Consider the following 23,333-nt stretch of genomic DNA (forward strand, 5'->3'; position numbering starts at 1 on the left):
CTTGAAAGTAATCCTATCAAAATCCAACTAGGTCTTTGATTATGTGCCATCGAGTCAGGATTGACTCTTTGCGGCCACATAGATAGATTTTCCCCGTGATGATGTGCACTCATTACCATTCTAACAGAGTCCGCCCACCCTCCTTATCATCCTCTTCTCTTTCCTTCCCCTTTTCTCAACATCCGAGCCTTCTGCAGAGAGCTGGCTCTTCACATAATGCATCTGAAGTAGGATAATTTGAGTTTGCTTACCATGTTTTCCCCAAAATAAGACAGGGTCTTATTTTCTTTTGCCCCTGAAATAAGCACTTGGCCTTATTTTCGGGGAGGTCTTATTATTTTTGAGGTGCAGAGGCAGCAAGCGTGGTCACCTCATGGCTGCTGCTGTATTGCAATATTTTCTGGGAGGGCTTATTTTCAGGGGAGGGTTTATTTTAGCACATGCACTCAAAAGCCTGACTGGGCTTATTATCCATGGAGGTCTTATTTTCAGGGAAACAGGGTATGAAGTGATCTCCTTCTGAGAAAGTACAGGAACTCCTTGACTTACAACAGGTTGTTTAGTCATTTGGGGAAACAGGGTGTTTGTACCTCAAATGAGAAAACTGGGTTGATTTCTTTGATGTTACATTTGTTTTCTCAGCTGCCGTGGTATTCTCAGGAATCTTCACCAATTCAAAGTTTAAAATACTTTAACGTATTTTAAATGTAATAAAAAGTTGACATAGGTAGTAGTCCTCAGCTTATGAACACAATTGAACCAATTTATGTTGCAATTTAAGTGAGACAGTTGTTCAGTGAATTTTGCCACATTTTATGATTTTTCATGCCACAAGTGTTATGTGAATCACTGCAGTGCTTGAATGAGTAACACAGTTGTAAAGTGGATCTGCCTTCCCCATTGACTTTCTGGTCCCAACTGTGGTTCTAAGTCAAGAACTATCTGTAACAATAATAAAATGTGGCAACCAAAGTCCTTTAGAAGGTACCAATCCTTCCTTTTTGTGACTCCGTGGCTAAGACACTGAGCTTGTTGATCAGAAGGTTGGCAGTTCAGCGGTTCGAATCCCCAGCACCACGCCACGGAGTGAGCTCTGGTTACTTGTCCCAGCTTCTGCCAGCCTAGCAGTTCAAAAGCATGTTAAAAAGTGCAAGTAAAAAAATAGGAACCACCTTTGGTGGGAAAGTAACAGCGTTCTGTGAGCCTTCGGCGTTGAGTCATGCCAACCACATGACCACAGAGACGTCTTCGGACAGCGCTAGCTCTTCAGCTTTGAAACAGAGATGAGCACCGCCCCCTAGAGTTGGGAACAACTGGCACACATGCACGAGTGGAACCTTTACCTCAGACCACAATCATAAGGAGGGAATAAGTCATGATCTTGCTTGCAATTAAGCTCTTCTTTGGCACCCAAGTAGAATTTTGGAAGATGCTGGGAACCATTTTTGAAAACCTCCTGTAATCCTTGCCTTACGACGACCATAATTGAGCCCAAAATTTCTGTTAAGTGAGACATTTGTTAAGTGAGTTTTGCCCCATTTTACAACCTTTCTCGCCACTGCTGTTAAGCGAATCCCTGCAGTCAATAAGTTAGTAACCTGGTCTTTAAGGACATTTGGCTTCCCCGTTGACTTTGCTTGTCAGAAGGTGGCAAAAGGAGATCGCGTGACCTCGGGACACAGCAACGGTCATAAATATGAACGAGTTGCCAAGCATCTGAATTTTGACCACGGGGAATGCCGCAATGGTCATAAGTGTGAAAAATAATCACAAGTCACTTTTTTCAGTGCCGTTGTAACTGAACAGTCACTAAATGAACTGTTGTAAATCAAGGACCACCTGTATTCCATTGATTAATTCCTCACACTCGGGGAGTTGGGTCTCTCTTTGACAAGCTTCAACTGAACCCTTCTTGTCCTGCTCTCGGGTGGTTTGGAGAGTAAGCCAAGCTCCTAATCTCTGTAACAGCCCCTCAAGTACAGATAGTCCTCAACTTACAATAGTTCATTTAATGTTGTTGTTATTAGTTGCAAAGTCATGTCCAACCCATCGCAACCGCATGGACAAAGTTTCTCCAGGCCTTCCTGTCCTCTACCATCCTCTGGAGTCCATTTAAGCTCACGCCGACTGCTTCGGTGACTCCATCCAGCCACCTCATTCTCTGCCGTCCCCTTCTTCTTTTGCCCTCCATCTTTCCCACATCAGGCTCTTCTCCGGGGAGTCCTTCCTTCTCATTAAGTGGCCAAAGTATTTGAGTTTCCTCTTCAGGATCTGGTCTTCTAAAGAGCAGTCAGGGTTGATCTCCTCTAGGACTCATAGGAGTCTTCTCCAGCACCAGAGTTCAAAGGCCTCCCTTCTTTGGTGCTCAGCCTTCCTTATGGTCCAACCTTCACAGCCATACATAGCTTTAACTATACACACTTTTGTTGGCAGGGTGATATCTCTGCTTTTTAGTATGCTGTCCAGAGACTTTCCCCCAGGAAAATCATTTAGTGACTGTTCACTAAACTCCAAGTTACAACAGCACTGAGAAAAGTGACTTATGACTGTTTTTCACACAACCATTCCAGCAATCCCTGTGGTCCTGTGATCAAAATTCAGTTGCTTGGCAACAGACTCATATTTATGACAGTTGCAATGTCCTAAAGTCATGGGACCATCTTTTGTGACCTTCTGACAAGCAAAGTCAAGGGGGAAGCCAGATTAATTTAAAAGACTGGGTTACTAATGTATTGATGACAGGGAGTCACTTACCATGTTTCCCCAAAAATAAGACAGGGTCTTATTTTCTTTTGACCCCCAAAATAAGTGCTTGGCCTTATTTTTGGGGAGGTCTTATTTTTGAGGTGCAGGAGGCAGTGAGTGTGTTCACCTCTTGGCTGCTGCTATGTTGCAATATTTTCAGGGAGGGCTTATTTTTGTGTGAGGGCTTATTTTAATGCATGCTCTCAAAAGCCCGATTGGGCTTATTATCTGGGGGGGGTCTTAATTTCAGGGAAACAGGGTAACAGCAATGGGAAAAGGGGCATAAAATGGGGCAAAACTCACTTAACAAATGTCTCACTTGGCAACAGAAATTTTGGGCAATTGTAGTCGAGGACTATCTGTGTAGGAAGACAGTTCTCCCTCACACACACACCCCACCCCAATCCTTCTCTTCGGTAGACTAGACAGATCCCAGTTCCCTCAGCCTCAGAGCTTTGGGCAGATTCTCTGGTTTCTAGCTTTAAAACAAACTGAAGTCAAGCCAGATTTGCCGCAGAGAAGCAGAGCTGCCTGCATGGCCCTGAGTTCAGCTGGGGATACATTTCAAGCTCTTGATTGTTTTCTGTTTATAAACAACTTGCCCCAAGGTGCTCATTAAGCTGCCAGGATTGCATGTTCAGGTCCAGGGTAGGTTGTGTTTTTGGAGGGTTTTGTTTTTCCATAACCAAGGTAAAGGCATCTGTGTCATCTTTTGAGACTGCAGGGTGGTTAAATGCCGTATACCTGTGATGGCGAACCTATGGCATGTGTGCCAGAGGTGGCATGCAGAGCCCTCTCTGAGAGCATGTGCACCATAACCAGCTGCTCTTTGTGGGTGCCAGAGCTCTGGAAAATGGCCCCAAAACAGCCAGAAAACAACCCCCCAAACGGCCTGTAAACAGCCCGAACAACAGCCTGAAAAACAACCTGAAAATGGCCTGACAATGGCCCACAAACAGCCCCAAAATGGCCTGGAAACGGCCCAAAAAACAGCCTGAAAATGGGCCAAAAACAGTCTGAAAATGGCCCAAAAGCTGCCTGAAAATGGCTTGAAAACAGCCCCAAAACAGCCCAAAAAACAGGTGGCATGCAAAGCCATTTGTCAGGGCACGCAAGGCGTTGCCCTGTCAGGTGGCCAGCATGCATGCATGTGCTGGCCAGGTGTCTTTGGCCTTATTTTGAGGCCATTTTTACCGGCCCTATAGGCAAACCGGAAGTTCAGAAACGGACTTCCGGTTTGCTCATAGGGCTGGTTTTAGCCCTTCTGAAGTGACTTCCTATTTGCTGGGAGGGTCATTTTTTTGCCCTCTGGAGCCTTCAGGGAAGCTCCTGAAGGTCCCTGAAGTCTCTAGAGGGCTAAAACCAACCCTATGAGCAAACCGGAAGTCCATTCCCAAACTTCTGGTTTGGCCATAGGGGCGGTTTTTCACACTCCGGAGGCTTCAGGAAAGCTCCTGAAGCCTCCGGAGGGCCTCCCAAGGGGACAGGGGAGACTGTTTTCGCCCTCCCCAGACTCCTAAAAAGCCTCTGGCGCCTGGGGAGGGCAAAAAAAGCATACCAGAAATGGGGGCATAGCATTATGGGTGTGGCACGCCTGCACACGATCCCCCTGTGCTCCCCCCTGCTTTTGGCATGCGAGCCAAAAAAGGTTCACCATCACTGGTTTAAGCCCTCCGGAGGCCTCAGGGACCTTCAGGAGGCTTCCCTGAAGCCTCTGGAGGACTAAAAAAGACCCTACAAGCAAACTGGAAGTGACTTCGAAAAAAGCAAAAGAGCATGGAAAAATGGGGGGGGGGGGAGAGCATCTCTCATGCGCACATGTGCACTGGGGGTCGCACATTGCATTATGAGTGTGCCATGCCCACGCACGACCCCCCTGTGCCCTCCCACATGGCACGCGAGCCAAAAAAGTTTCGCCATCGCTGCCTTAGGCAATGCAAGTAGAATTAAAGCATTAGTTCCCATTACTAAGAATGCAGATTCTAGCCAATAACTAGTGTAAAGATGTTTCCTTTATCAATTGCCCCGAGAGCCGAATAAACATACATTCCCATGGCTATCTTCCATTTGACATTAAAGTGAAATGTCCCACATGGTCATTATAAACATTCCCCCAAAAGATGAGGGGATTTCAATGCATTTCGGAGCCAGGAAACCAGTTGTAAAATATCAGTTGTCACAGGCACTGTTAATAAATCGACTCCAAGGCCCCCCTCCTCCCAATTGAATGGCAGTATCACTTTTAGGGATCTGACAGGTACCTTGGTCCATATACCAAACGAAGGACCCATTGGGACCCCCATATCAAACCAACTTACCTTATGTGCCGTCGGAACCGGAAAATAACATTTAACCCAGCCCAGTACTTAAACAAAATGGTTCGGTTGAGATCTGCCTACGTGGGACTGATTGGGGTAGATTGTTATGGTGAAAACGAAATATAATTTTATGTCATTTTATATATTTATGTATTAAATTATATCCTATAACTATTGTATTTTACCTTACTCTTATTTTAAGCTGTTTGTATAAGATTTTATTGGCGGTATGTGTTTGGACCTTGTGCTTTGATATGGCCTATAGGCTAATCAATAAAGCTATCATATCATATCATGAAGATACCATATTAGAAGAAGATGATTGGACTGATCATCTAAAATGCATTTTTGCCTGTTTTGGTCTCTTCTCCGAAAGCTGCTGTAGTCAAGAGAACTGGATTGTGCTCCCGGTGGAGTTGCCTGGTTCAAATGAACACCAATTACAGTGTTTACTCTCCGCCAGGGGTTTAAGCCACCGTTTTGCCTTAATTGTGATGTGAATTGTGCACTGAAAAAAGCCAGCAGCCTATAAATGACAACCCCCCTCAGGCCATTGTAAAAATCTGGAATGCCAATTATAAAACAGTTTCCCTGCATGCTTAGCCAAGAAGTAATCTGCTTTTAAACTCCCTCTGCCCCCACCAAGCCCCCTATCATTCACCCACATGCAAGATCAGCTCACATGATCACAAGAAGAGCCGAGGTGGCGCAGTGGTTAGAGTGCAGTATTGCAGGCTAATTCTTCTGACTGCCAGCAGTTCAAATCTCACTGGGCTCAAAGTTGACTCAGTCTTCCATCCTTCTGAGGTCGGTAAAATGAGGACCCAGATTGTTGTGGGCAAGAGCTGACTCTGTAAACTGCTTAGAGAGGGCTGCCAAGCACTGTGAAGCGGGATATAAGTCTAAGGGCTATTGCTATTCCTCCCTTCCTCCCTTCCTTCCTATCTACCTACCTACCTACCTACCTATCATGAGCCGTTGTGGCCCAGCGGTTAGAATGCAGTATGCAGGCTAATTCTGCTGACTGCCAGCAGTTCGATCCTGGCCAGCTCAAGGTGGACTCAGCCTTCCATCCTTCTGATGTGGGTAAAATGAGGACCCAGATTTTTGGTGGGCAATAGGCTGACTCTGTAAAGCACTATGAAGCAGTATGTAAGTCTAAGTGCTATTGTTATTGCATGATTTGACCTACCTTATGACTTTCCATCCCTCAATGAGCTCATGGTTGTTGAGATTTTCCTGCTGCATTTCAAAAAGATCCATTAATTTTTTATTTGGTGAAAATGTGAGATGAAAAAAACTTGCCAGGGCATAATCAGCATCAATTGGTATGACTGTGGGATGAGGGGCCTCAGCTGTCAGAACTTTGAATTCAGGGTTTTTTATTTATTTATTTATTTTGTCAAGCATATATAAGATAACATATAAGTACATACAAGATTATGAATACATGAAATGGATACGAATAAATGGGGGTTGTTAGGACAGGGACGGTAGGCACATTGGTGTGCTTATCCATGCCCCTTGCAGACCTCTTGGGAATGGGGTGATGTCCACGGGTAGACAGTCTAAGGTTAAGGTTTTGGGGGTTTGGGGAAGAAAGCACAGAGTCAGGTAGTGCATTCCAGGCATTGACCACTCTGTTGCTGAAGTTGTATTTTCTGCAATTGGGTTTGGAGCAGTTTACCTTGAGTTTGTATCTGTTGTGTACTCGTGTATTGTTGGGGTTGAAACTGAAGTAGTCATTGACAGGTAGGAGGCTGTAGAAGATACTTTTGTGTACTACCCTCAGGTCAGACGGAAGAAAGTGTAGTTCTAAGTTGTCCAAGCCCAAAATTTCGAGCCCGGTGGCATAAGGGATTCTGTTGTGAGCACAGGAGTGAGGACTCTTCTCGTGAAATACCTCTGGACCCTCTCGATCATATTAAAGTCCAATATACAGTGTGGATTCCAGGCAGATGAGCTGTATTCGAGGATTGGTCTAGCCAATGTTTTATACGCCCTAGTTTGCAATACAATATTACTGGAGAAGAAGCTATGCAAGATTAGATTAATAACTCTTAATGTCTTTTTGGCAATGCTATTACAGTGAGCTCTGGCACTTAGATGGTTAGAAATGAGTATTCCAAGGTCCTTGACAGAGTGGGGGGTATAAATAATAATGGGGAGATCTGTTGGAACAGTCACTAAGTATCCTGTCATTAAGTGAGGACTACCTGCATTTTGATTATATTGAAATAGAAATAAGGTCGACCCAAATTCAATTTTCTATCAGTCCCGCAGCCAGCCGAGGTGAAAGAGGTTCAGAATAAAAAAACTGGCATCCACCCCTTCTGAGTCACAACACAACCTTGCAACATTGCACAACACGGAATCTCCAATATGGCCCTGGTCAGCTCAGCTTCAGGGTTGACAGGATGCTAAATAACTCAGTCTGTCTGACCCACTTTTGCCTGGTGTCCAAGCCAAGCTGGGTTTTTATCCCAGTAAAGTAAGGCATTCCTGCACTAAACAACTGAAAGGAAAGCCTTTTTAAAAAAAGTGTTAGTTTCATTGCAGATATGAATTTTAACAAGTAAGGTCTGGATGAATTCTTGATCAGGCAGTCATGCTGTCAAGGGGTATATGGCCTTTACTTGAGTATCATTCCAGTGGTGGGATTCAATTTTTTTTACTACCGGTTCTGTGGGCATAGTTTGGTGGGCGTGTCAAGGCTTGGTGGGCGTGGCAGGAGAAGGATACTGCAAAATCTCCATTCCCTCCCCACTGCAGGGGAAGGTTACTGCAAAATCCCAATTTCTTCCCAATCATCTGGGACTCACGAGGCAGAGAACAGATGGGGGCAGGGCCAGTCAGAGATGGTATTTACTGGTCCTCTGAACTACCATATTTTTCAGAATATAAGATGCACCTTTTCCTCCCCAAAAAGAGGGTGAAAATCTGGGTGTGTCTTATACACCAAATACAGCAATTTTGGCCTACCAAAACCCCAGCCCCTATGCAAAAATGAATATGCAAAGGATTTGGGAGGCTTGTAGAGTGCTCCTGGGAGCTAGAGAAGGCAAAATCGGGCAAAAAAAATGTGCCATTTTTGCTCGTTTTTGCCCTCCCAGACCCCAGGAGCACTTTATAAGCCTCCCAAAGCTCTGCATGCTCCCCCTCTTTTTTTTGCAAAAAATGTTATGTTTTGTGAAAAATAGGCCTTTTTTGCTCACTTTTGCCCCCCAGCCCGCAGAAGCGCCCTACAAGCCTCCCAAAGCTCTGCAAGCTCCCCCTTTTTTTGCAAAAAAATGGGCCATTTTTTGCTTCTTTTTGGCTTTCCCAGCTCCCAGGAGCACTCTACAAGTCGCCCAAAGCCTATGCATGCCCCCACTTTTTTCCCCAAAAAACAAGACATGCAGAGAGTTTGGGAGGCCTGCAGAACGGAAAAACTTTAAAAAAAAAATTACCTCTTCAAAATCATGGTGAGTATTATACTCCGGTGCGTCTTATAGTCCAAAAAATACGGTACTCAAAACTTCCACTACTGGTTCTCCAGAACTGGTCAGAACCTGGGGAATACCACCACTGTATCATTCATGACTGTTCAGAAAACATATGGAAGAAGAAATTGCATTCTTAATAGAAGAGGCAGTTTGGGTTATATCTGTTCATTTCTACTTATAGATTTTACAGGTTTGGGGAGGGACAGCCAAAAATGGGTTTGGAGAATGTATTCCAGTGAATACATCATCTCTTGTGTCAAAAATCCATACAACACTAGGTTGCTGTCTGTGAAACTCACCAACCAATTTCAAAATTTGAATTTCAAGAACGGACATTTTGGGAGGCTCGGTAGAAAACTAAGGATATAAAATAAATGCAAGCTTACATCAAGGAAAATGTTGGTAAGTAAAGGTTTCTTGACAGGTATATTACAGGTTCAATTACAATTGTAAGTTAAGGACTACCAGTAGCAGAATCTTACAAGCCTGATTGTGCTCCCTTCTCCTTCATCTTGATGAGAACTGGGGAGGTGAAATGCTTTATTGGACTACACTTCTGCTCCAGACTCCAGTTTCTCTTATTTAACAGTTGTCTTGATTGTGGCTTTTCCTCCATCAACATTAAATATCCTGCCCATTATACTTTCACAATCCTTAGCATTAGGTAGGCTGCGTGGGCTTGTTAGGTCAGGTCAGGGATCGGCAACCTTAAACACTTAAAGAGCCACAAAGGTCCTAACCGGAAGCCCCCCATTCAATTCTGGAGCCGACCGAAAGTCTGGTTCCCCCACCATAGAGTCTCCGCCTAAGCATGGCATCCTTTTTCCTCTACTTGTCTTAACCTATCAATTGTGGAGCTGACTGGTGACAGGGAGCCACAGCAGAGGGATGAAAGAACCACATGTGGCTCCAGAGCCATGGGTTGCTGATCCCTGGGTCAGGTTCTCAATTTGAAGGAACTTAGAGCCATGTGGTTCCTTACCAAAATAATGGTAAAGGGATTCCTTCTTGAGCAGGGGGTTGCACTAGAAGACCTCCACGGTCCCTTCCGACTCTTCTGTTATTCTGTTAGTCGATTGCTGCAACCCCATGAAGAACAGTTATATTATTACATCTTCATCCCCTCCACCCCACCCCTCTTACACCAATTAGCCCATATCCCCCAGGAAAAGCGACACCCTGAATTAAAGAAGAAAAATATACAGTGTATCTGCTAACAAAATAAACCACTGTTTTTGACACATTGGAGAAATATGTTCTTGTTATTGTTACAACAGCTGAGACATGTGTGGTTACTAATTTTAGCATGGCTTGGATTGGGGAATTTCGAAGTCCACAGAGATAGGGATACTGCCAGATAAATGTTCTATAGCAGGAGCTCCCTTGGCAGTTTATTTCTAGACCAGACCTGTATCCCTGATAAGTTATATGCCTAGTGCAATTTGCTACCGTGTTTCCCCTGAAAATAAGACAGCGTCTTATTTTCTTTAGACCGCCCAAAATAAGCACTTGGCCTTATTTCTGGGGAGGTCTTCTGAGACAAGTTCATACACAGAGAGGTTAGCTAACAATATCTCCCCCTCCCAGGCTGTGTGTACACAAGTATCTTTTTTTTGCAAAAAAAGGGCCCGTTTTTTTCTTTTAAAAACAGCATGGATAGGCTTTAGGAGACTTATAGAGTGCTCCTGGAGGCTGGGGGAGCAAAAATGAGCAAAAACGGCCCATTTTTTGCTGATTTTTGCCCTCCCCAGCCCCCAGGAGCACTCTGGAAGCCTCCTAAAGGCTATGCATGGCCATTTTTGCAAAGTGGGTGGGGTTTCGGGAAGCCAAAAATGCTGTATTCAGTGTATAAGATGCACCCAGATTTTCACCCTCTTTTTTGAGGGAAAAAGGTGCATCTTATACTCTGAAAAATACGGTATGGTCCCGTGATCAAAATTCAGACACTTGGCAACAGACTCATGTTTATGACGGTTGCACTGTCCTGTGGGTTGTGTGTTGTCATGTGATCCCCTTTTGCAACACCGTGACAAGCAAAGTCAATGGAGAAGCCAGATTTACTTAGCGACTCTATTACTAACTTTACAACTGCAATGATTCACTTAACAACTGTGGCAAGAAATGTCATAAAATGGGGCAAAATTAATTTAACAACTGCTTCTCTTAGCAATGAAAATGCTGGGCTCATTTGTGATTATAAATCCAAGGATTATCTGTGCAAGGCAGGTGAGGTCAACAAAGGGCTCCATTAACATTTTTCATCGTTCTACTGAATTCTGTATATATCCAACTGTATATGGACTGGAGAAGAATTCTCTAAGCAGAGATATTGCTAGTTGTTGGGTTTACTATTTTTCTAGAATCATAGGACTAAAAAGGACCGCAGAGGTCTTCTAATCCATCCCCGTGCTCAAAGCAGGAGACCTAATAGTATCCTGGTCAAATGGCTGTCCAGTTAATTTTTGAAAACTTCCAGGGGTGGAGCACCCCTTCCAGGGGTGGAGCACCTACAACTTTTGGAGGCAAAAGTTTTGCTTTCACTGTCAGGAAATGTCTTCTTCTAGGTTGGATCTCTCTTTAAACATCTCTTTAAACATCTTATCCCTCATATTCTCAAACCAAATCCTTGCTTGATCTGCATAGGTTTTCTGTAGTGTTTCCAGCATCCTAGTTTATATTGGTGGATAATAAAAATGCAACCTAGGAGTTAAGATGACAAGAGAATTTACTGCCTGCTAAACTTGAAGATAGCTATTTTGATATAGTGCAGGGGTCGGCAACCTTAAACACTCAGAGCCATTTGGGCCCACAGAAAAGAAAACACTGAGAGCCACAAAACCCTTCCGTGCCTCACTATTTCCTGAGCGGCCACAGAACTAGCATATGTAGTTGAATTAAACATTCTGTATTCTTCTGCAACTTTTCTTTTCTTGGATTTATCCATGGTTGGCCTACCGGGGGTTGAAAAGCTCAATAATTTGCATGCCAGCAGGTCTCACATGTTGGCAGTTGTGATACTGTATATATTTTAAGTGACAGGGAGCTGCAGCAGGGGGATGAAAGAGCCACATGCAGCTCCAGAGCCTCAGGACCCCTGATGTAGTGGCTAAAGGCATTAGACTGGGCATTAGAATTTGAATCTTGCCTTACATAAGAAGCTAGCTGAGTGACTTTGGGCCAATCACTCTCTCTCAGCCCTAAGAAGGAGGCAAAAGATTTTGAAAATCTTTTCAAGAAAACTGCAAAGGCTTGTTCATGTAAACCCTAGGAATCTAGACTAACTCAAAGGCAGAGTAAGAGGTAGTTTGTTGTTGAACTTAAAATTGACCAGGTTAGAAACCAGGAGACCATGAGATCTTGTCCTGCTTTAGGTACAAAGCAGTGGTGGGTTCCAGATCCCATTCCAACTGGTATGGTTGGAACGGGCCTGGCGGCATCCACATGGACATGCACAGTGCACGCATGCATCTTAGTGCCTCCGTGAGCCTCCGCGAGCCTCCGCGATGCTCCAGCTGCTCAGCAGAGCCTCATGCAGGCACTGTATGCGCCGTGCGCGGAAGCCTCAAAGAGTTAAAAGACCAGTAAGGAGCTCAGGCAGGCAGGTGGGCCCTCTGGAGCACCGTACTGGAACAGTATCCAGTGCTCCGGACAGGCTCTGGTATGCCCATACCGGGGTGTATCGCCTGCAACCCACCACTGGTACAAAGCCAAGCTGGGGGGCCTTGAGCCAGTCACTTTCTCTCGACCATAGGAAGGAAGCAATGGCAAACAGCTTCCAGAAGTATTGCAAAACAACTGCAAGGACTTGTCCAGGAATTCATCAAAGCCAAGACTGACTGAAGTCACCAAAGAGAAAAAAATACACCCCTCTTCTCAAAGTTGTATTTCTTGGGTTGTATTTCTTCTGCCCTCCGATCAAAATTCACTTTCTATTCATCCCTCAAATTAATAATCTTTGCTGAAGATTCTTGTCCACCTTCTGCAGTTATATATTTGGCCATCATCTTTGCCACACTTATTCGTTCTTGGATGGTCTCCAAAAGCTAATCAAGGTTGGGCATGGATGGGATACCACCTGAAAATCCCATGTCTGTACTTCAATCTCAAATGTTGAAACAAAATTCCCAGGAGAAGGCAGCAGTAAACATTTTTTGTATTGTTGCAAATGATGGGCATTAAATTTGTCATGTGGGTGCTGTAAGAATTCTGAAGGTCATATAATCTGATTTTGTCCAGCTATAACCTCATTTTGGTTACACTATGGTATATCTCTAAATACAGTTTCAGGAAGAAATGTTATCCTTATATGTTCCTGCAATATGGAATTTGTTATCTCGTGAAAACCTTTGGCTCTATGAGCCTCAGGCAAGGCCAATTTTACATAACCATAAAGAAACTTCACTCATTTTGAGGATTGGATCCAGGATATGAGTTTATTCTCTGTTTTTTAAACTTTCTATACTCTAAAAATGAGAAAATGGATCAATATGTTTCTTTCAGTTCTAGATTTAATGATAAGTTTAACTTAACTTTGTTACCTTTGGTTGGTTTAACTTTATTATCTGTTTTTATTATCTGCATTTATTACTTTTTTCTTTTCATTTTTGATTTCCTGGGGGAGAATCAGTACAATTATACATTTTTGTTTTTTTAATAGGGACCAGCTGGAGTTTCTTCAGTTGGGAAATCAGTGTTTACTAAAATCTGGATGGAATTTTCATTCCAATCCTGATACTAGCATTCATCCAGATCAGTGGTAGGATTCAAAAGTTTTTACTACTAGTTTGGTAGGGGTGGTTTGGTGGGCATTGCGTGACTTGGTGGGCGTGGCATGGCTTAGTGGCCGTGGCAGGAGAAAGATACTGTAAAATCTTCATTCCCTTCCCTACTCCAGGGGAAGGTTATTGCAAAATCCCCATTCCCTCCCAATCAGCTGGGACTCAGGAGGCAGAGAATAGATGGGGGTGGGGCCAGTCAGAGGTGGTATGTACCGGTTCTCCAAATTACTCAAAATTTCTGCTACCTGTTCTCCAGAACTGGTCAGAGCCTGCTGAATACCACCTCTGGCCAAGATGCTTGTACATCAATCTTGCAGAATCTGTTTATTAAACCAGAAAAAGCCACACTTTCCAAAATGGACTTGGCTCCTGCATTTTGACGTGCCAGCAGAAACTATTTGGGTATGGTAATCATATGTTTGGACCAGAATCCTTTGGCTGGAAAGCAGGCATTTATTTTGCCACCCAAATTTGTAAATCCTGTAGGGCAAAAGCAGTCAGAATCTGCTTTCCTTGTTTGTGGCACTCCCGCTCCAAAGAACCTACCATGCATCAATTGCCATTAACACTTGTATCATGCACTAAAAGACACATCCGAGAGAAGCTTAAGCAGGAATTCCATCATCCAGAAATTATAATCTTTTAATAAGTGCTTATCTAAAAATTCACCAAAGAAACATATCCAGTATAAAGTGCCTCAGACTTTGAAAACGTCAGTGAAAATGGTGAGTATTGGGTTGTTTTTCAGTATTATGTATATCTATCTTACCAGTTTGCATATATTTGCATGTATGACAGCTGGTTGCATGAAATATCACAACAGGTGCCCATGCAACTCCTAAGGATATTTAAATTTAATATTCCATCACTTTTTACGTGATTCTCCACATCCTGTGACTACCTTCCATGAATCCCAAAGCAGCCCTGTTGTATCAGGAGCCTGGAGGACACCTTTACATCGACCTAGGCCTCCAATGGCTCAGTGGCTAAGATGCTGAGTTTGTTGATCAGAAAAGTCGGCAGTTCAACGGTTCGAATCCCTAGCACTGCGTAATGGAATGAGTTTCCGTTACTTATCCCAGCTTCTGTCAACCTAGCAGTTTGAAAGCATGTAAAAATGCAAGTAGAAAAATAGGAACCACCTTTGGTGGAAAGGGAACAGCGTTCCGTGCGCCCTCGGTGTTTATCATGGAGGCCACATGACCATGGAGACATCTTTGGATAGTGCTGGTTCTTCGGCTTTGAAACGGAGATGAGCACTGCCCCGGGGAACGGGAACGACTAGCACATATGTGTGAGGGGAACCTTTACCTTTAGGCCTCCAGAAGATTCTGAAAAGCAGGTTCATTCAACAAGATCATTACCCTTCTAACTAATAGTGCAGTTCCAAATGCAAAACTGTAGGCCCTCTCTCTCAACTGATGATGATGGTGACGATCTTTTGAAAATATGAGACAAGCCTTGAAGAGACAGAGCTGCTAAAATAAATCTAAACCAGACTATTAAAATCTATAAAGTGCTTTGGAACAGAACTGGATCAAGGAATGTATTCTTTGGTTGCTATCCATGGTCTTCCATCTACAAACCTGTGTATTGTATGCCTCCATAATTGTTCCCCAGGGTCCTGCTCCTGTCCATTGCAGCCTTCAGCTGCCCTGAAGCCTTATTTGCCTGGACCAGGGGTCAGCAACCTTAAACACTCAAAGAGCCACAAAGGTCCTAACCGAAAGCCCCCCTTTCAATTCTGGAGCAGACCGGAAGTCCAGTTCCCCCACGATAGAGTCTCCTCCTAGCGCAGCATCCTTTTTCCTCTGCTAACCGGAAGTCTGGTTCCCCCACCATAGTCTCCTCCTAGCATGATGTCCTTTTTCTTCTACCTTTTCCTAACCAAAATCCCTATCAATTGTGGAGCCGACGGGTGACAGGGAGCCGCAGCAGAGGGATAAAAGAGCCACATGCTGCTCCAGAGCCGCAGATTGTTGACCCTTGGTCTGGACCGTTTTCAACAGTGGACAATGTTCTCACATTTCATCCAGTGAAAGGTGCGTCTCACATGTTTCTCGGCAGCGCGTTGTGTCCCATTTTTTTAAGGGCTGGGAATCCTGGTATGCATTTCCACATCTGTGAACTCCTGGGCGTTCTCCGTTCTCTCTGGAGATGTGGTGATGGGAGATATAACATGCTTTAAGCGGAGAAGCATTGTGAACAGAAGAATGAGCAAGATGGCTAGCAGGGTTAGGAACAGGCCCACATACATATAGAGGTTAGAATACTTATCTGCGATTGCTGCTTCTGTAGCCAATGTTGGGTGTGGGTGAGAACGGCCAGTAAGGTTTCCATGGTGTCTGAAGACAAGTTCAGTCATTGCTTACTCAGGCCTTGTCCATCCTCCTCTGTTCACTCATAAACACGTTGCTCCTTTTTCTACACAGTCCAAGAAAGGAGTCCTTGTTGGATTCATGCGTTCGATATTGCAGTAAATTTTCGGAGATGCTAAAAATCTTTAAGTTGCAGAGGAAAGCTGTTTTCATGGATAGTCATCTTCTCCCCAGACTTTGCTTGCTCTGTGAAATAGAAGACTCAGATCATCATCATCATCATCAATCATTTCTCCTTGAAAGAAAAACACGCACCCGAGATTTGCAAGGGCTTTTCAGTCAACAGCATTTCACAACTAATGATATATCCACAGAAGGCTTAGTCAATACCTGTATTGAGCTGGTTTGGATGAGAATCCTTGGGTCTTCATTGGAAAAGTAATCATCAGTTAAGTTCAGAGTGAGCAACCACAGTGATGCTTTTTTCAACATCTAATTCCAAACCTTTGTACTGCATTTTATTTCTAAACTGAGCGACATGAGTTAATTAAGGGACATTTCAATTATTGTGTTCTGCAGTGGTTCTCCGTTTTCCCATTTCTAATGGACTGCTTCAGAATTGCTGAGAATTCCACCACTTGGCTACTTAATAACATTTTGTTGTTCTAGTTGTGTTCTGAGCTAGGCTTCCTGATAAAGCATAAATCACACACTTAGTCCCCTAAACAGTCTTTCATTTAAATGGCTGTGAATTATGGTCATTCACAGCCCGTAATGATTCACAAACAGTCTGTGTAGAGTCTGGCAGAAGTCTGCCACAGTCTTGCATGGTAATCCTGATAAGCACCCACCTTTATCTCCCTTGAAACGCCACCAGAGACCTAATTGCCAATTAGTTTTGCAAGGCCACACAGAGCATAGTCAAAGGGAACTTCTCAGAGTTGAACCAACCAGAACAAACTAATGGCTTCCTGCAAAGGCTCACGTCTGTTTGCTCCTCTTTTATGTCTTATGGGAGGGGCCAATCATCTCCAAGCCTTCCTCCTGAGTCACTCCTTTTGTCTTAACTGTTCTTGCCTTCTGGCAGCTCTGCGCATGTGCACACTTGGAACAGGCTCACACTGTTATTCTGCCTTGCTGATGTCAGACTCCGGAGGCTATGGAGACAGCACATCACTACCAGATGGCCTTGGCCTCGCCAAAAAAAAAAGTTGCGAGATTGGACAAAACTCACTTAACAACCACCTTGCTTAACAAATGAAGTTCTGGTCCCAATTGTAGTTGTAAGTCAGGGACACCCATAGATGCACGTTGATTTCTTTTTGTTTTCACCTTTTCCAAGCTTAAGTTCATTCCATCCCATTTCTGCCTCATTTTGCTCAAAAATCAAAACCTTCCAGCTTAGTTCAGTATTTGGAAGACCTGTGGTGACGCAATGGTTAGAATGCAGTATTGCAGGCTAATTCTGCCGACTACCAGCAGTTCGATTCTGACCGGCTCAAGGTTGACTCAGCCTTCCATCCTTTTGAGGTCAGTAAAATGAAGACCCAGATTGTTGAGGGGGAGGGGGCATAAGCTAACTCTTAGAGCGGGCTGTAAAGCACTATGAAGCTGTCTAAGTGCTATTGCTATTTGCAGGACATCATATTTAATACCCCTTCTTCCCCATCCCAAAGCCACTAAAAGTAATGGGGCGCCAGTCAGCCATGTAAAAGTTATGCTTGTTGTCCTGCCTGATTTTATAAGTGCAATATGGACGGTTTGAACGTCCTGAAAAAGAGGCTCATGTCTCATCCTTAAAGGATATTATTGCTACAGCTTGTTTTATTGCAAATATTACTTTTGAAAATTAGATGTCCTGATAGGAAGATGGCTCATCTGGAGTTCAAGTGGAGCAATGGTTATAATCCAAAAGCTCCAGCCCAAAGATAATTAGGGGACTGGAGGCTAAAAAATATGAAGAACGGTTGCAGGAACTGGGTATGTCTAGTTTAATGAAAAGAAGAACTAAGAGAGACATGATAGCAGTGTTCCAATATCTCAGGGGTTGCCACAAAGAAGAGGGAGTCAAACTATTTTCCAAAGCACCTGAGGGTAGAAGAAGAAACAATGTGTGGAAACTAATCAAGGAGAAAAGCAACCTAGAATAAAGAAGAAATTTCCTGACAGAACAATTAATCAGTGGAACAGCTTGCCTCCAGAAGCTGTGAATGCCCCAACACTGGAAGCTTTTAAGAAGATGTTGGATAGCCATTTGTCTGAAGTGATGTAGGGTTTCCTGCCTAGGCAGGGGGTTGTCCCATCAATGTCCCATCCAACTCTGTTATTCTATTCTAATAAATGTCTACTGGACACTTCTACATTTAACGAAAGAGATTAAAGGATGGAAATAATGACGAAGGGGAGAAAATAGCATTTAAGAATCTACTTCCTCTAAAATTTGCAGTAAAATCATCTCTTTTAATTTAAAGGAAGAAACAAAGCTAAATATATTGAGAATAAGCATATGACATGCTTCTTTAATAAGACATAGAATAACATGACATAGAATAACAGAGTTGGAAGGGAACTTGGAGGTCATCTAGTCCAAATCTCTGCACGAGCAGGAGAGTCTATACCTGTGATGGAGAACCTTTGGCACAGGTGGCATGCAGAGCCCTCTGCCGGCATGCGAGCTGTCGCCCAGTTCAGCTCCAATGTGCATGCATGCGTGCCTCCCGCCAGCCAGCTAATTATTGGGTCTGCTGCACATATGGGAGATGTGTGCGCATGCGTGAGGGGTCACATGCATGGTGGGTTGGGGTGAGCGTGGCCCGTTTTTGGTCCCAGGAAGCTTCATGGAGGCCTGATAGGCCCAAAATGGGGCACGGGGGGGGGGCATGTGCAGGAGTCGTGCAGGGGGCATTGCATTATGAGTGTGGACACATGTGCACGGACGATTTTGGCAAGCAAGGAGAAAAAGGTTAACCATCACTGGTCTATACCATTTCAGACATTTCAGTCTCTTCTTAAAAACCTCCAGTGATGAAGCCCCCACAAGTTCTGAAGGTTCACTGTTCCACTGATTAATTATTCTAACTGTCAAGGATTTTCTCCTTAGTTCCACGTCCTCTCCTTGATTAGTTTCCATCTGTTGTCTCTTGTTCTGCCCTCTGGTGCTTTGGAAAATAGGTTGCCCCCCCCCCGCCCCTCTTCTTTGGGGCAGCTCCTCAAATACTGAAACCCTGCTGTCATCTCACTTCATAGTCCTTCTTTTCACTAGACTAGACATACCCAAAAATAAATGCCCATGACCTCTGTATTCTGATGCTCATTTATCATTTGCTGATCTTGTCCATGTTATTGTCCTATCCCATGTATGGTTTAGCCTCAGATAACGACTCCTGGCATTCCAGGAAATGCTCACTCCTGCACTTTTCTTAACCTAACATGCCACCACAGAAGATTGTTGTGAGGATAAAAAGAAGAGGGGGGGGGAAAATATCAAGATTACTAATAGTTAACCAAAGCTCTTAAATTCCCAGTATCTTAATAAAGTGCATTGGAGCAAACTGGACTGCTGTTCAGAATTCAGGTCAGCAAAGTATTAAATGCCTGAATCTGAAACCTTAAATGACTTTTTTTTTAATAAAAAGAAAATTTGCAGAATTTAAAGAGATCTTTATTTCCTGATCCAATTTTCTACTGAAGCTTTCTCCATAAAGCAGAGCTTCAGACGTTGAGTGACAAGCATTCCTTTCGGTAGAGAAATTTCATTAAATTCTCTAATTCAAAGTTCTGGATGAGCAAACTTCTTAGGCTCCCCAAAGAGATTGAACATTAACTTTTCTAAGCAAATTACCTGTGTGTGTGTGTGTGTGTGTGTGTGTGTGTAGAGAGAGAGAGACAGAGAGGTTTGTGTAAATTCAAAAATGAGACTAAAAGTGCAAGAGTGAGCAAGCAATAGTGTGGCTCAATGGTTAAGACGCTGACCTTGTCGATCAGAAAGATCGGCAGTTCGAATCTCTAGTGCTGCGTAATGGAGTGAGCTTCCATTACCTATCCCAGCTTCTGCCAACCTAGCAGTTCGAAAGCATGTAAAAAATGCAAGTAGAGAAATAGGAACCACCTTTGGTGGGAAGGTAACAGCGTTCCATGCGCCTTTGGTGTTTAGTCATGCCGGCCACATGACCACAGAGATGTCTCGGGGCAGCGCTGGCTCTTCGGCTTTGAAACAGAGATGAGTACCACCCCTAGAGTCCGGAACGACTAGCACATATGTGCGAGGGGAACCTTTCCCCTACAATTAAAACAGGCTTCGCCATGGACTCTCTGATTTTCTCAGAAGAACTTCAGAAAAAACAGATCAATATGCAATATGATTTCAAGAGGTTTTGAAGGGGAAGCCAGCTTTCCCCCCACTCCCCCCTGCTGCCTAGATAAAAACTTTCCACTGCAATCAATTACCTGGTATAACTGGCTTATAACGTTACCTCCTCCCTAATTCAGGAAACTGATATTTTAATGCATGCTTTTAATTTTTTTTAAAAAAAAACCCCATCTCTTGAGAGAGTATTCATTTCTCTCCTTTCAGGGTCCCTCGCTCCCTCTCTTTTGCACGCAAGCCTAATCCCCTGAAAGACTTTCAAGTAGAGATAGAAGATTACCTTTTGCTGCTGGAAGGAACCTGAGCAGGTTTGACCCCACAAGGACCCTACCTGGGGGCTTTTAAAGAGGCATCTTCTTACAGGTTGTCCCAGGAACGTCTCTTGTCCGGATCGGTGAGATCTTTGCTCTTGGGCTACCAGACCCAGAAGGTTTGACTTTCCAGAGAGAGCACAAGTGAAGTAGGGTTGCTTCTGAACGTTCACAGCTTCGCAGTGTGATAGGCACAAACTGGCACTGCTTCTCCCTTAGCTGTCTCACTTCTCCAGCTGGGTTGCACATTCTCCTTCAGAGGCGAAGGAACGGCGACAAATCCATCTGCCTTGCGGACAGCTGACTGAGAGCTGATTTTACCCACCGGTTCTCTTCTTTTCTTTCTTTAGACAGTGGCCAGACCTGAACAGATTTCTCTTTCTGCACGGAGCTATGTTTCATGAGAGAGAAAGATAGGGGGGAAGAGAGAGAGAAAGTGATGCTCGTGGCACCAATAGCAAAGTTTTGACAAGCTTTTCCTTTAACTCTTTCTCTGCCCTGGATTCCTTTCTGGACTGAACAACTAGATAAAAAGCCAAGAGAGAAACTAGAACTAATTCTTTCCTAACATTGAGAATCCTCCTTGATTGCAGAGTTTTAAATAAAGCACAGAGACTTGTTGATATTATCTGTGATAGAAACTCCAATGGAAATTTTTATCACCTGGTGGAATTCATTCCCAGGAGATGTGGTAAAAGCTATTAACTGAGGTAGATTTGAAAGGAGATTGATTAAAGTCCTAGAGGACAGCTCTGTCGAAGCTCTATTCATTTTGAAGGCTCAGTGTTGTCTCTACGTTGGAACCAGGCATAATTTCATGAGAGGCAGAGATCTACATCCCCTCTCTGTGACCACCCCAAAAGAATCTGGTTGGCCATTGATTAAAACAACTTGCTGGACTAAGAAGCCCTTTTAAGTGTCTCTGGAGCTTCTCAACCATGCAGATAATGGTTGTCTCCAAAGTGGGTTTTTTTCTCCAAAAGTAACTGGACTTTCTTGATTTATCCTTTGAAAACGTTTCGCTCTCATCCAAGAAGCTTCTTCAGTTCTTCAGGAGCAAAACATTTCCAAGGGAAAAAAAACCAGGAAAGTCCAGTTGCCTTTTGGAAAAAGCCCAAGATTTCCAGGACTTCAGAAATCTGCAAAATGTGTTGCATTGTCTATGACAGTTAATGTCCACTAGTTGGACATTCAGCAATATAGTTCACCAATATTAGAACAATCACTGTTGTTTGAAGATAAGGTCCGCTAGATGGCATTATGGACAAACAATAGGTGATTTTTCCAATATTGGTGAACTCTTAAGTCTTATGAGCTTTAGCCCACTGATCAATGGTGAGAGACACTCTGCAGTTCAAGAGAAATTATTCCAGAAAGCATGGTGAAACCATGGCTTAGTGCAAAGTGTTAACGTATTTGAGAATGCATTCCTCTCCGAACCTTGAAAATCAGATTTCCGAGTGGCTGCAATTAAAACAGACATCCACCCACCTCTATGTCTTCTTTCTCCTGGCCATCTGCTTCAAAAATTGACCTTTGCACGTTTCTATGTGTCTCTGTGTTTGTGGTTTTTTAAAACAATTTTATTTGTTTTTGAACAAGGACAAACATAAAAATAAAAATAAAACCCCCATCTTCCATTACAAAATGTAGAAAGTGTGTCAGTTGGTTACAGTATTTCCATGCTTCCATAATCACCACCTGCTTTTCATATCAAATCGCATATTTTAAATTCACCTATATTCATATATATATCACAATTATTATATCTCAACTTTAATTTGACTATAATTGTTTTTATGTCCGTTTAATATAATATTCAAAATCCTGAATAGGATTATATGATAATATTCAATTAAATCATCCTAAATCATCCAATCACAATACATCTTTATAACATATTCTAGATAAAGCTTTTAAACCTCCTCTCATAATCTCCATATATTGTTTATATAAAATTTCATATATATCTATATGTACTGTTATCATTATTAATCATATTTGACTATAGCTATTGTCATTTCATTTTATACATACTACTGGTAAACTAATTTAGCTTAATTTTTATTATACATTTTCATTGCAACAACCTGTATCTCTCCAGCAATAGTACGGTCTTATAGTACGGTCTTATATCTCTTGCCATTTGTGGCATTAATGAAGAGAGAGCTGACGGCACGCCGTGCGATCTTGGTGCTCTGAGATCGCAGTTGAATTTTTGCCGCTGGATGGTCCATTTGGACCTAAACCATCCCGCAGAGACGGTGATTGAGAAGGGCACCTCCTGCTGATCTCAGGGATACCGCAAAGTCCCTGAAAGATCCAGGAATAGCCCTTTTTTTCTGGTGACAGAAACTCACCTAATAAAGCTGCTGAAGTTGGGACAGCTCCGGAACAGGAAGAAGGCAGAAAGAGAAAGTGTGTTGAATTGGTGAGGAAATTTTATTATTAGAGGAAGAGACTACCCAAGAAAAAAAATTAATTTAAGGTTGAAGACAAAAGACTGTAGGCGGTGAGATTGATCTGCATTGAACTTAGTGTGTTATCCAGTTTCTAATATTTTTTTTTTCACGGATGGAACTTTTGCAAAGGCTCCCTATTTTTTAAACTGAATGGATTAATTATTTCTTTTTTTTTTCACTTTTGCTTATACCTATGGATTAAAATTCTCCTTTTTTTTTTTTATAGATTTTATTGGTAAAAAGAAAATACAGCATCCATAACTTGTAACAAAACAATACAACTACATTTCGAGATATTCCCATACTATCAATCATTATAAACATCAAAGGTTAGGTATCTTTCCCTCCCTCTTTTCTTCCCTCCCCCCTTACTTCCTTCTCCCCTGCCTTCCCTCCTTTCTTTTCTCCTTTTCTCCTTTCCTTCCCCCTCCTTTCCCTCCCTCGCTCCCCCCCTCCTTCACACATACCTTCCCTCCTTCCCTGCCTCTTTCCCTCCTCCTTCCTTTTCTCTTAATCTCCCTCCTTTCCTCCCTCCTTCCCTCCTTCCTTT

General features: G+C 43.2%; 1 protein-coding gene across 1 annotated transcript; it reads right to left on the reverse strand.

Annotated features, from left to right (window-relative positions):
* Positions 1–15,239: 15,239 nt before the first annotated feature.
* SERTM2 (serine rich and transmembrane domain containing 2) lies at positions 15,240–20,715 on the reverse strand. The gene is made up of 2 exons (XM_032228450.1): positions 20,291–20,715; positions 15,240–15,890 (listed from the first exon to the last, which is right to left on the reverse strand). Exon 2 carries the CDS (start codon positions 15,689–15,691, stop codon positions 15,413–15,415), a length of 279 nt encoding a protein of 92 aa, XP_032084341.1. The 5' UTR covers positions 15,692–15,890; positions 20,291–20,715; the 3' UTR covers positions 15,240–15,412.
* Positions 20,716–23,333: the final 2,618 nt, after the last annotated feature.

The sequence above is a fragment of the Thamnophis elegans genome, chromosome 12, assembly GCF_009769535.1.
Source record: "Thamnophis elegans isolate rThaEle1 chromosome 12, rThaEle1.pri, whole genome shotgun sequence".
Lineage (NCBI taxonomy): Eukaryota > Metazoa > Chordata > Lepidosauria > Squamata > Colubridae > Thamnophis > Thamnophis elegans.